This window comes from Hemitrygon akajei, chromosome 13 (genome assembly GCF_048418815.1).
Source record: "Hemitrygon akajei chromosome 13, sHemAka1.3, whole genome shotgun sequence".
In the NCBI taxonomy this organism is placed as follows: Eukaryota; Metazoa; Chordata; class Chondrichthyes; order Myliobatiformes; family Dasyatidae; genus Hemitrygon; species Hemitrygon akajei.
Window position 1 is genome coordinate 61,845,830 of NC_133136.1, and position 14,267 is coordinate 61,860,096.

The window sequence follows — 14,267 nt, forward strand, 5'->3', positions numbered from 1 at the left end:
TCATTTTATCAGAAAGATTTACATAGAAATTAGTAGTGTATGTTAGAGTCTATTGCTTTGCATTCAGCTGTTATGATTTTAAAGCAGTGTCAATTTATTAGAACTACAAACTGCTTACATAAATTATTTTGTAAAATGTGACAGAGTGATTGATGCATTTAACTTGGGTTCAGGTACATTCTGAACAAGGGAGTGTGCAGTAGTATTGAAGAAACTGGGTGTGGCTAACACGAGAGGGCACAGTTTTAAGGTGTTTGAAAGTAGATACAGAGGAGATGTCAGGGGTAAGTTTTTTACGCAAGGAGTGGTGAGGGTGTGGCAATGGTGGTGGAGGCAGATACAATAGAGTCTTTTAAGAGACTGCCGGATAGGTACATGGAGCTTGGAAAAATAGAGGGCTATGTGTAACCCTAGGTAATTTCTAAAGTAAATATATGTTTGGCATAGTGTTGTAGGTCGAAGGGCCTGTATTGTGCTATAAGTTTTCTATGTTTCTACGTGGTTAACTATTAAAGCATCTTGGATTTATACCACAGTTTGAGAATTTAGCAGATTGTGAATTGAAGCTGAACTATAAGGGCCTGCAAATGAATAGTTAAGTGGATTAAGTGTCTTGACTTTTTCTTTGTTTCTCTTTAGCACTGCAAAATATAACCTGATTACATTCCTGCCAAGATTCCTTTACTCACAGTTCAGAAGAGCAGCAAATTCATTTTTCCTGTTTATAGCCCTTCTCCAAGTAAGTTGTTGGTTTTAATAATTTATAATCATATTCTCCACTTTCAGAAAGTGATGAAAAATAATTGTAGCCATTATTGGAATGCCATTCTTCCATGTTACCCATTTACTTGCCCTCCAAACACTGAGATATTCAAGCTTATCTTTCTGGTATTTTTGTACTGACTGCTTTTAAAATACTGTTCAAATACTTGTCTGAAGAGCTTGAGCTGCTAGGTTGTGAAGGAAATGGCACACCCGGGCTTTCTACTCCATGTGCACCTCTATGATAAAACAGCTCAGTAAAACTTAATGGCAAGTTACTTAAACATATGGAACATAAGTTTATTAGCTAAGTTGTAAGTGATAATACCAAATGCATGAAGTAACTGCAAGTCACTGTTTTCTGCTATTCAGGCAAGTTAGAATTCAAATGATGTATGTAAATATTTATTTAAGGAAATGTGAATTGAATAAGGAAATGTTTGCACAATTAAATAATATTGACACAATTTTACGCCGCCCTGACCAGAAATTAGCTGAGGCACTGACTGTGACCTATTTAGAGTAAGCATTTTAATGTCAGGCACATATGGCACTGCATTTTCATACTTAATCTATAATGAAGCCAATTTGAAATCTAAAGCAAGTTTACATTTGGTATGGGATGGAGAGGTCTTGTTGAGAGCCAGAGTGATAAATGCAGCTAGAAAGGTCCTGAAGACGTAGTTTATATGTTCCATAAGGGAAAATTGGCCAAAATCTTACTAAGCGTTAACGCAAGCTGCATTTACTGCTCACATTTGTACTCTGTGTTGAATTTGCATATTCTGCTTGTGACTCTTTGGGTTTGGTCCATGTCATCTTTTTTTTCTTGCATCCTAAGACTTGTGGGTTGCTGGCTGAACAGCGCACTGGGGGAGGGGGGATGTTGTGACTATGATCAAAGTCACCAGAGAGACACTAAAGCTGGTGAGATACAAGTGTTCATACATTATACCAAGCAGGCATCATTTTGGAGAAACTCTTGATAGAAACTCCCAAACCCAACAGTATATCACATTTTTATACCCTTAAGATCAAAGGTAACAGGGGATTCAATGTATTTCAGTAGTTAAAATGGCATTGTTTACTTCATACTTTGGGTTGATAAATGGTTCCTTTGAGATACATAGTGGAAACACATTGTAATTGCTAAGATGCCTCTTGGTCCAAACATCTTTGGGAGAAACTAACTAATATAAACATTCTAAAACCTTTTGACAACCAGAGAGCTAGACATCTGAAATTAATGTTGTCAGGGTTGTCTCTGAGTACGTAAATATGATAGGTACACAAAAAATATTGATTGCCTTTTTCTGTGACCATGTTTGATATGCTAGATGACAAATTCCTCTTGGTTCCTGGACAGAATTCTGTCCCAGGAAAGCCAAACTTTAAGGAGGATCTAATTAAGTGGGGCAGAGAAAATGCCCTTCACTTCATATCCCTCATCTAATTACTAACCTGGCTACCTATAAGACTGCACAGAGATAGGACTGAAGCATTCCAGAAATTTGATCACATTCTCTGAGAGCTAAAACTATCAGTAGTTACTCTGTAGGCAGGGTCACAGCAAGGTAACTTTGTTACAGGTTCACAAGCAACAGTTCACATTCCATGCCATGATATTAGATTATCAGAACGATCTTGACAACCGATCAACACACACAAAATGCTGGTGGAATGCAGCAGGCCAGGCAGCATCTATAGGGAGAAGCACTGTCGGGTCTCGGCCCGAACGTCAACAATGCTTCTCCCTATAGATGCTGCCTGGCCTGCTGTGTTCCACCAGCATTTTGTGTGTGTTGCTTGAATTTCCAGCAACTGCAGATTTCCTCATGTTTGATAACCAATCGTTTTGATTGATCGACAGGAGGGTTTGGGGTGGTCTATATTCAAATAACTGCAAAGACTTTGCCCTAATAGCACCTCCTATCAGACTGTCCTTTCAATTGCTGGCCCAGCTTATTTGTGTTCACTCCCCATTCAGCTGGGGTGGCTGTGTTCCAACACTGTGTGTGGTTTTGTCTCTTTCTGAGGTTGTGAAACCTGATGTCTCTGCCTTAACTTTAATTCCTTTCTCATCTATTTTCCCTAATATCTTTCTATTCTGATCTATACAACTAATCATCTACCTCCAAGAACCAACCTTCATTACAATTTATAGTTACTGTTATACTTTAAAAAAATCTTTATCCACAACTCAGTTTTTCTCTCTCTCTCTCTCTCTCGCTCTCTCTCTCTCTCGCTCTCTCTCTCTCTCGCTCTCTCTCTCTCTCGCTCGCTCTCTCGCTCTCTCGCTCTCTCTCTCTCTCGCTCGCTCTCTCTCTCTTTCCCTCTCCCTCTCCCTCTCCCCCCCCCCTCTCCCTCTCCCCCCCTCCCTCTCCCTCTCCCCCCTCTCCCTCCCCCTCTCCCTCCCCCTCTCCCTCCCCCTCTCCCTCCCCCTCTCCCTCCCCCTCTCCCTCCCCCTCTCCCTCCCCCTCTCCCTCCCCCTCTCCCTCCCCCTCTCCCTCCCCCTCTCCCTCCCCCTCTCCCTCCCCCTCTCCCTCCCCCTCTCCCTCCCCCTCTCCCTCTCCCTCTCCCTCTCCCTCTCCCTCTCCCTCTCCCTCTCCCTCTCCCTCTCCCTCTCCCTCTCCCTCCCCCTCCCCCTCCCCCTCCCCCTCCCCCTCTCTCTCCCCCCTCTTTTCTACAGACGCATTTCCATTCTCTTCCACCTGTGGGTCTGTTTCCATGAAGTGAGGTCAGATTTGACTCAGCAGGCTGTTGTTCATCACTTAGCTTCTCTGTGACTTGAGCCTTTGTTCTGTCTTTGAGGGCAACAAGGTGAGCCGTATGGTTTAACCTGAGTCCAGTGTTTCCACTGGCTGCTTCGCCAGGTCTGCACAAAAACACAAGTGTCATCTGTCAGAAGCACCAGCTGTGGTCCTATCCCCCTGAGAGCAGACCCTTCATTTTCAGCAGCTTCTTTATCATGACTTGGTCATGGGAAAATTATCTTCCTCTCCCTCTCGCTCTCTCTGATCAGCAATGCGTTGCTGTTGTTTTGCTCAGTCCCTTAACATTTTAAGATGGTTACAGAGGCCCTTTACATACTGGGTGAGTTTTTCCCTATAAGTTCCAGGTTCAACACATAATCACTCCATAAGGAAGTCTCATTGCTTGCCCCATCAATAATTCATAGAGGTTCAGACCCAGCAGTTTGAGGCTGCTTGCAATCTTATCAGGATTCTTGGCAAGACATCAACACATGTCATTCCTGTCTCTGTTATAGTTTAGCTAAGGCAGTTTTGATTGCTTGGTTCATCCTTTCAACCTTAGAAAGCATCTGGCCCAGGTGGGGGTATTTGACTGAGTACTAAAGACCTGTGCAGATCAACTGGCTGGAGTGTTCACTGGTATCTTTAACCTCTCACTTCAGCAGTCTGAAGTATCCACCCGCTTCGAGCTGGCCTCAGTTTTACCAGTGCCTAAGATGAATGTGGTAAACTGTCTGAATAACTATCATCCAGTAGCACTTGTATCCACAGTGATGAAGTGTTTTGAGAAGGTTGTGATGGAACATATCAACTCCTGTCTGAGAAGCGATTTGGATCCACTCCAATTTGCCTACTGGAGCAACAGGTCAACAGCAGATCCCGTTTCATTGGCTCTTCACTCAACCCTGGTACATCTGGACAGCAAATCAGGATGTTGCTTATTGACTACAGTTTGGCATTCAATAACATCATCCTGTGGCGACCCACTTTCTGCGCAGGCGAACCGGCTCACAAATAGCCAGCGCGTGGGAAGAGACTTTGGTAATGCACCTCTGATGTCATTTCCACCCGGAGAGGGTGGGCACTAGGGATTAAATGCCAGCGCCGCGAAGTTTGAACAAACTAGTCTCGAAACGACTTACCGACTGCGTGTCGTTATTTCAGCGCTGTGTGTAGCACATCGCTACAATCCCCTCAAAACTAATAAGCTTCGAGATTTTGGCCTCAATACCTCCCTCTGCACTTGGATCCTCAATTTCCTCACTTGCTGAGAACAGTCAGTTTGGATTAGCAAAAACATCTCCTCCATGATCTCCATCAGCAAGGTGCACCACAAGGTCACGTGCTTAGTCCCATGCTCTATTTACTTCACACTTATGACTGGGTGGCTAAGCACAGCTCCAACGCCATGTTTAAGTTTGCTGACAACACCACTGTCATAATCTGAAATAAAGATGGTGATGAGTCAGCATATGTGAGGCAGATTGAAAATCTGGCTGAGTGGTGCCGTAACAACAACCTACTCAATATCAGCAAGACCAAGGAGCTGATTATTGACTTCAAGAGGAGGAAATGGGAGATCTGTGAGCCAGTCCTCAGTGGAAGGATCAGAGCTGGAGAAGTTCAGCAGCTTTAAATTCCTCGATGTTATCATTTCAGAGGACCTGTCCTGGACCCAGCACTTAAGTGCAATTTCTGTTAAATAACTGGCTTTGGCCAAAATAGGATTTAATTTTTTTTAAACATTGTAAATTGATTTCAATTAATGCTGTTTACAATTTGACAATATTGAATGGTAAATTTACTAAAAATTGTAAGCCAAAGCAATATGAATAAAAATATAGCCTAAGACACAATTTTATACAAGACTTCAAAAAAAAATTTTCTTTCTAAGTGACATGATCAGTGCCGGTTTTTTTTTTTGCTGCACAAATTCTCAGTTCTGGGTCGAACTTGAGATAAGCACACGTGGATTTCACCTTCAACTGAAATGAGACAATCTCTATCCTTGTTCTTGATGCTTGTTAAACAAGAAAAAAGCTTTCTCACACATGTAAGAAGTTGAAAATTTCAGCAAAAATGTTCATTGCTTTCCTATGAATAGCAGGATACTCTTCTTTCACGGAACTCCAGAACTTGTCCGGGGAAGGTCAGTAAATCTCATCTTGAGTGCATGATCAGACTGTATCTTAAAAAGTTCTTCTCTCAAAGTGAAGTTCTGAGGCTGAGTAGAAGATTCCAAGGAAGGGTCCCTCACCCAGTCATACACTTGTGTTGAAAAGAAGGAAAAATACTGTTCAATTTTGTTCTGCTATTCTTCAACATGGTTTTCAATAACACTCGATACTTTCTGATATCGTTCCTCATTCTCAAGCTTAAGCAACAGTGGAAACATTGCAAGATTTCCTTTGCAACATGATTTTTCCAAATATTCAGTTTCCTTTTAAATCTAAGAATTTTGTCACTTGAATTCAAAATATTTTCTCCAGGGCCTTGCAGAGACTTGTTCAAATGGGTCATATGTTGAAAAATGTCTGCTAAGTAAGCTAGTTTCTGCAGCCATTCTTCATCTTCAAAGCACTCAGCAAAATCTGGCCTTCTATTTTCTTGAAAGTGCTCCTGCAATTTACCTTTCAGCACAAGCTCCCTGTTGAGAACTCTTCTTCTGCTCAGCCATCATATTTCTGAATGTAGCTGGTGATTGATGTGCTCTTTGTCCAGGTTTTCAGTTTTCAGAACATTCTCGAGTGAACTAGTCTTTGTTTAATAAAGGTAAACATTCTTGTAGCATCATCCAGAATTTTTTCATTTCATATCCAAGAGCTTTTGCCACCTGCACCTCTCTGTGAAGAAAGCAGTGTGTTGTAAAAATGTCAGGATTTTCTTTTTTTTTAAAAAAAATCAAGAGAAACAAAACCTCTCATGGAGCCAACCATTGATGGGGCACCATTAGCACAGACAAACTTTTTGTTTCCAGATATGGAGACAAAATATTGAATATCTTTGTATCTTTCGGGCAGCTTTTTGCAACCGAGAAATTTTTGGTGAATTACACCATCATTTACAAATCTTACAAATGTTACAACATGACATTTATTGGTAAAATCTGTTGCCTCATCAACCTGGATAGAGAAGCTGTTATTTTTCAGTTTGACAGAAAACCTCTTCAGCATCATGTGACACATCATCAATGCGTCAACTTATTGTACTGTTTGAGAGTAAAACTTTTTCAATTTCTCATACTACATCTTGTCCTAGCATTTTACCCACTATAATTTCACATGCTGGCATTATTAGGTTCTCAACAGCTGTGCGACCTTTCCTTTTCTGCATATTAAATTCTACTCCTAAATAACTTGCTTCCGGACATCTTTTTACTGACTGTGACTTTATTAACAAATGCTTTACTCTGTTTTGAGATTCCAATAGCTGTTTAAAATAATCAGCACTGTTACATGTCATGTGGCTGTGGTTTGTAGTTCAGTGTCTTTTCAATTTCCCTGGAGCCACTGCTGCATTAGTAAGTTGCTTGCCACAGACCAGGCACAATGGAACAGGACAACTTCAATCACCGGTCCATGTAAAACCTGTTGATAAGTAGCTGTCATTGTAAAGACGGCCTTATTATGTGTCTGTTGTTGCACTAGTGCCGTGAAATGACTCAGAATTGTCCATAAGCCTAGGCCTAGACTCCTCTTCCATCTCACATGTCCTCTTCAGAAATGGCCACGTTCACCCTCAAGCTTGTCTGTAAAATACAGGGGTTAATAATATCCCTGTGTTCATCACAGCCCAAGTTGGGCGAGTCCATTCAATGTTTGGAAACCGTACTTCATGCTCCTTGTCCTCCCCTCTGGACTCAACCAAATAAACAAGGTCCTACTGTACATTGCCGTAATGGCCCCTAATGAGATTACTACTGGAGTTGTTCACCACTGCGAGCGTGAGCATCGTATGTTGTGCTGTTCAAAAAACAATTTTTTTTTAAGTTACCATCTCTCGCAGAAACCCAGTTGAGAAATCCTGATATACTGACTGGCTGGTGAAACAACAATCCCCCGAACAGAAAATCTTTACAAAAAGTCATGGATATGGGCTAGCCCATCAGGGGAAAAGCCCTCCCACCATTGAGCACCTCTGCACAGTGTTGTCACAGAGAAGCAGCATCTTCATCAGAGACCCCCGCCATCCAGTTCATGCTGTCTTCTCGATGCTGCCATCAAGAATAAGTTACAGGAGGCTCAGGACTCGGCTCCAGATTAGGAACAGTTATTACACCTGAACCATCAGGCTCTTGAAGCAGTGGGGAGAACTTCACTCACCCCATCACTGAACTGTTTCCACAACCTATAGACTCACTTTCTAGAACACTTCATCTAATGTTCTCAATATAATTACTTATTTATTTGTTTTTTTTTCTATTTGTATTTACACAATTTATTGTTCTTTGCACACTAGTTGTCCACCCTGTTGTTGCTGTCTTTCTCTGATTGATTTATGGAGTATACCCTCAAGAAAACTAATCTCAGGGTTGTATTATGGTGACATGAATGTGCTTGGATAATTTACTTTGAACAGGTGCCTGCATCAGAATCAGAATTGGGTTTAATGTCTCAGGCATACGTTGTGAAATTTGCAGTTATGTGGCAGCAGTACATTGCAATTCAGAACAACAACATTACTGTAAGTTACAGGAAGAAGTATGTATATTAAAAATGCTAAATTAAATAAGTAGTGCAAAGAGAGGGGAATTATGTTCATGGGTTCAATGTCCATTCAGAAATCCAATGGCAAAAGGGTAAAAAGGTATTCCTGAGTCATTGAGTGTGAGCCTTCAGGCTTCTGTACCTTTCCCCTGATGGTAGAAATGAGAACAGGGCATGTCCTGGGTAATGGGCATTCTTAGTGATGGATGCAGCCTTTTTGAGGCATCGCTCCTTGAAGTTGTCCTGGATACTGGGGAATCTAGTGCCCATGATGGTGCTGACTGAGTTTACAACTTACTGCAGCTTATTTCGATCCTGTACAGTGCCCACCTCCCCCCCACCCTCTCCCCATGCCAGGCTGTGATGCAGCCAGTTGGAATGCATTCCATGGTACATCTGTAGAAATTTGAGTGTCTTTGGTGACATACTAAATCTGCTCAAACTCTTAATGGAATATAGCCGCTGCTGTGCCATTTTTGTAATTGCATCAATATAATATGCCATTGATCTTTTTGGTGTCCAGTGGCCTGCCCTCTACTGCATTGTAATACCCTCCTTCACTGCTGCAGCAAAGGTGAAATGGGTGAGCTGCATCGGGTAACCCTAGCGCAGGTGCAGGGACTAGGGCTTTCTTGATATCTGTAATCTTTCCTTATCCAGCAATGATTTTAGTATTCCCTGGTGTTTTATTTTCTTCAGTACAGTCTGGACAACGAACATGTACAACCAATACAGCTCACAGGCTAGCCAGTATAGTCACAGCTGATCATCAGAGTCTGGAGCCAGGATGATGCCTACGAGTTACTCTGTTAGCAGTTCCCAGAGGTGTGAGCCAGACGCAAGCAAGAATGTGGTCGGGTGAAAATAAACCCAGTTGAAATAGAGGGGAATTTACATAAACCCCATAAACAATATCCCATAATGCACGAGCAGTATCCCATACTGTCCCATGCGTTTAGTTTTAACCAATTTGTGTATGTCTTTAGGGTGAATCTGGTGGGTTTTGATCATTTTTTCTAACTAGCGCCATAATTCTGCAATGCAGAAATGAAAATCTAAGTGAGGGCAGTTTGGGTAGAATGCTCTGCTATTCCCCTGGGGTGAAGGGCTTGTGGGTGGAGGTGTGTGTGGCTGGCTGGGGTCATCAGGGTTTTGAGCCTATTGCTGGCTTGACTGACTAGGTACCATTCTGACATATTGTACTGGATATAACCCTTCCTCTTTGTAATTACTTTTCCACTTGCCCAGCATTTCCCAGTTTACCTCATCAGCTGCCCAGTGAGCACACACCCGCTGGGTCATATCCCATTTACCTCTCAGTCTGCCCATATCACTGTAGTGTTTTAATTGTTGTGCCTGTTTTTCACCCACATCTCTCTGTAGGTGTTCAAACAGTTGCTTCAATCTGTCCACTTGTACACTGTCCACTGTTCCCTGTATCCATCCCTTCCCTTCTGTAGCTCAGCTGTTTGTTCACTGTGATTCCAGGCTCTTTGTTCTCTCCTGCAAGTATACACGACTTCCCCTTTGGTTTTCCCACCACTGCCAATGTTCCTCCAGGTCCAGGTCTTAACCCACCTGGCTTTGTCCATTCCCTGTTCAGCCTTCTCAAGTTTAAAGCGAATATAATCTCAGTTTTCTCCTCTTCATAACTGAGCCCATGATGTGACTGTATCCCTTATCTGTAGAAAGTTAAATATTTCTGTACTATTGCCCATCTTACACTTTGATTCCCAGGTTTTCCCACACACAGTCAGGCACACGTAAGATCTCTCTGAGTATACATGCACTCTCTGAGACCCTGAATGGTATCTCCGCACCACCTAAGTGTTCTCCGCCGCCACACTGCACTTAATCCGTTGCCCATCGAATGACTGTACACACATGCTATGGCGTCATGAATGGTCAGTAACCACCTTCTGCAACTGGTGACCCTGTCTTGACAAACTACCCAGCACTGGCTGGTAGCTGGTCCCTTTCACGAAACGCACAGACACGTGCACACGCGGGCACAGACACTTTCACGCACAGACACAGACGCACACTTTTATATCTACCAGTTCAGCTCCGTGCCATGTCCTTCGATACTCCGTGATCATTGACCTAAACAGATCTGAGTATGGGTGCTTCTCTCTTTTTCAAAAAAAATGTACAAACCCCTTTAGACTGCTGAAGTCACTGGTGACATTGTGGGTAACAAACATATTCCAAATGTTGTGACTGAGTGAAGTCACCAGAGAGACATTGAAGCTAGTGATGTAAAAATCTTTATTTATCACAACAAGTAGGTATCATTGAGGAGACACTCTTGATAGAGGCTCACAAACCCAAAGATATATTACATTCTTATCTCCTTAAGGTCAAAGGTAACAGTAGGTAAGTCGAACACGAGGAAATCTGCAGATGCTGGAAATTCAAACAACACACACAAAATGCTGGTGGAACACAGCAGGCCAGGCACCATCTATAAGGAGAAGCACTGTCAACGTTTTGGGCCGAGACCCTTCATTATAGGAAGGGTCCTGATGAAGGGTCTCGGCCCGAAACATCGACAGTGCTTCTCCTTATAGATGCTGCCTGGCCTGCTGTGTTCCACCAGCATTTTGTGTGAGTAGGTAAGTCAATACAGTTTCAGGAGTTAACAATGACATTGTCAACCCAAAGTATGAAGTAAACAAATTGTTCCTTTGAAATACATAGTTGGAAGCACATTGTAATTCATAAGCCACCTCTGACAGTCCAAACACCTTTGGGAGAAACTGGTTGACACAAATATTCTTAAAAACATTTGACAACAGGGAACCAAACACCCAAAATTAATGTTGTCAGGGCTGTCTCTGAGTACACAAAAACTATTGATTGCCTATACCTGTAACCATACTAGCAGACCGACATCTGTCTGGTCTGCCAGCTTACACTCAAGTCGCAATGGTGCAAGTAATTCAGCCATGTTGCCTAGTTTGCTGCAAGGCAATTAAAGCATCCCCATGTCTAAATGTTTATCTCTTGAATATGCAATCTGTGGAGCTGCCTGTGCTTTTAACTTCAATGTACTGCTTGCGATTTCCAAAAAAATCTGAAGGTTATTTACAAGCTTCCTGAATGTATTTCTGTTTACAATAGGAACTGGAGTCTGGTTCTTGTCAGAATTAATATCTGCTATGTTCACCTAACTCCAGAATACTCCCTATCAGAGAGTGTTTGATGTTTGGTGTAGATTCTGCTCAAAGGGCTGTGCTGTAAACTCTGATTGGTGCTGCCCAGCTGCCCATAAAATTGCTGTTTAGTTTGCCTTCAGAGTAACAACCAACTTTCTAAAATGATAGATTGCAGTCCTGGTAGCATCATTGAAGGTTTCTTAGGATAATGTATAAATTCATGTCCTTTCCATAATATGGAAGGTAAGTTTCACAAAGCAATGCTATCACTTTAAAGCCAAATCCATCCTTACACAGCAAATATAAAGACAATGAGGTTTCTTCAGCTTCCTCATTTATTTTAAACTCATTGTGATGAGTTTTCTTTTGAAGCACAAACAAGCAAGCCAGCTTTGTAACTGAGACAGGCTGTATAGTACAGATTTGTGTAGAGAGCGGTTTGAGTATGACACTGCTACAAGGAAACCCACAGAGTCACAGGGAGAATGTGTAAGCTTCACACTGACAGCACCTGACAGCACAAATGTGATGATCGGTTGATATGATTTGCTTCAGTTCCTTCCAAGAGAAATGTTGGCCAGTTTCCTCCTGTGGTACAAACATAATCTTTCAGTGTCTTTTTGTCTGCAGTGTCAGAGATTGATGGATGACCTGATAAAAGTATATAAAATTAGCATAGACATAAATAGGGTAAACAGCCTTTTACGAGGGATGTAAAAGTCAAATACTAGAGGGCATAGATTTAAGGTATCACTGTGAGATTTCTGATGCAAGTTTTTTTTAAACACGATGATAATTGCCTGGAATGTGCTTCCAGGTGGTGGAAGCAGATATGGAGTGATTAGATACTACTGGGGTTACTCTTGCAGAGAGCTCATGTGGTCTCTGTGTTATATGATCACCTTACCTGTTGTTAATGTTGATTCCAAAATGCAATTATTTTCCTTCCCCACAAAAGCAATTCTTGTGTTCCTCCTGCCATGTCCAAGCATTTGTGGTATTAGTATAAGACCATAAGACATATGAGCAGAATTAGACCGTTCTGTACATCAAGTCTGCTCCACCATTCCATCACTGCTAATTTATTATCCCTCTCAATCCATTCTCATGCCTTCTCCTGTAACTTCTGACACCCTTACTAGTCAAGAATTTATGAACCTCAGCTGTAAATATACCCAATGACTTGGCCATGACACCTGCCTGGGTCAATAAATTCCATGACTGACCACCCTCTGGCTAAAGAAATTCTTCCTCAGCTCTGGTATGAAGGGACATCTTTCCATTCTCAGGCTGTGCTCTCTAGGCCAAAGCTGCCCCACTATAGGAAGCATCTTCTCAACGTCCACCTTATCTAGGCCTGTTGATATTCAATAGGTGTCAATGAGATACCCCCTCATTCTTCTAAAATCCAGAGACTACATTTCCAGAGCCATCAAACACTTCATACATTAACCCTTTCATTTCCAAGATCATTCTCGTTAACATCCTCTGGATTTGCCCCAATGCCAACACATCCTTTCTCAGATAAAGAGTCTAAATCTGTTCATGATGCTCCCAGGTGTGGTCTGACTAATGCCTTATAAATCCTGCATCCCTTTGCTCCTCTGATTTTTTTTGAATTTTCTTCCCATTCAGAAAATAGTTATTTATTTCTTCTACTAAACACATGACCATACACTTCCCTGCACTATATTCAATTTGCTATTTCTTTGCATTGTCTTCTAATTCATCCAAGTCCTTCTGCAGACTCACTGCTTCCTCAACACTACCTGCCCCTCTACCTATCATTGTATTATTCACACAATTAACCACAAAGCTATATTAATTCCATCCTCCAAATCATTGACATATAGCATGAAGAGAAGCAGTCCCAACACCAACCCTTGTGGAACACACTAATCACTGGCAGCCTACCAGAAAAGACCCGTTTATCCCCACTCTGTCTCCTGTCAGTCAGTCAATCTTCAACCCATGCTAGTATCCTTCCTGTATTGCCATTGGCTCTTGTTAAGTAGCCTAATTTGTGTACTTTATCGAAGACCTTCTGAAAATCCAAGTATGCAGACTGTCAATTGTCTAACCTGCCTGCTATTTCCTCAAAGAATTTCAACAGATTTGTCACACATCATTTTTCCTTAAAAATCATATTGACTGGCTTATTTCATAATGTGCCTCCAAATACCCTAAAGCTTCATCCTTAATAATGGGCTCCAACATCTTCCCAACCACTGAATTCAGGTAAACTGGTCTATCATATCCTGTCTTCTGCCTCCTGCCTTTCAAAAGAGTGAATTTTCTAGTTCTTCCCATTCCAGAATTTAGTGCTTCTTGAAAGATCATTACTAATGCCTCCACAATCTCTTCAGCTATCTCTTTCAGAACCGTCCAGGTGACTTAACTAACTTCAGACCTTTCAGCTTTCCAAGTACCCTTTTTTTGTAATCACAAACTACATTTACTTCTACATCCTGACATTCTTGAATTTCTAGCATGCTTCCACAGTAAAGACTGATGGAAAATATTTATTAAGATTGCTATTTTTCTTCCATAACTACCTCTACTGGTACAATATCTACTCTTGTTTCTCTTTTACTCTTCAGATATGTGCAGAAGCTTCTGGTACGTTCTTTTATATTATTAGCTAGTTTACCTTCCTATTTCATCTTTTCTCTCCTTATAGCTTTTTCAGTTGCCTTCTGTTGGTTTTTAAAACCTATCCAATCCTCTAATTTCCCACTAATTTTGCTGCATTATATGCTCCCTCTTACTATTATCTTGTCTTTAACTTATCACCCACAGTTGCCTTATCCTCATCCTCATTTTTTAATACTATTTTTTCCTTGGTATGTATCTGTCTCATACCTTCCAAATTGATTCCAGAATTTCCA

General features: G+C 41.6%; 1 protein-coding gene across 5 annotated transcripts in view; it reads left to right on the forward strand.

The window, feature by feature from the left end:
• Positions 1-14,267, forward strand: part of atp8a1 (ATPase phospholipid transporting 8A1) — a 366,447-nt gene that overhangs the window by 77,356 nt on the left and 274,824 nt on the right. For all 5 annotated transcript variants that reach the window (XM_073064740.1, XM_073064742.1, XM_073064739.1 and 2 more), the window contains exon 3: positions 640-739. In XM_073064740.1, coding sequence (XP_072920841.1) covers positions 640-739 — 100 coding nt within the window. The remainder of the gene's footprint in view (positions 1-639; positions 740-14,267) is intronic.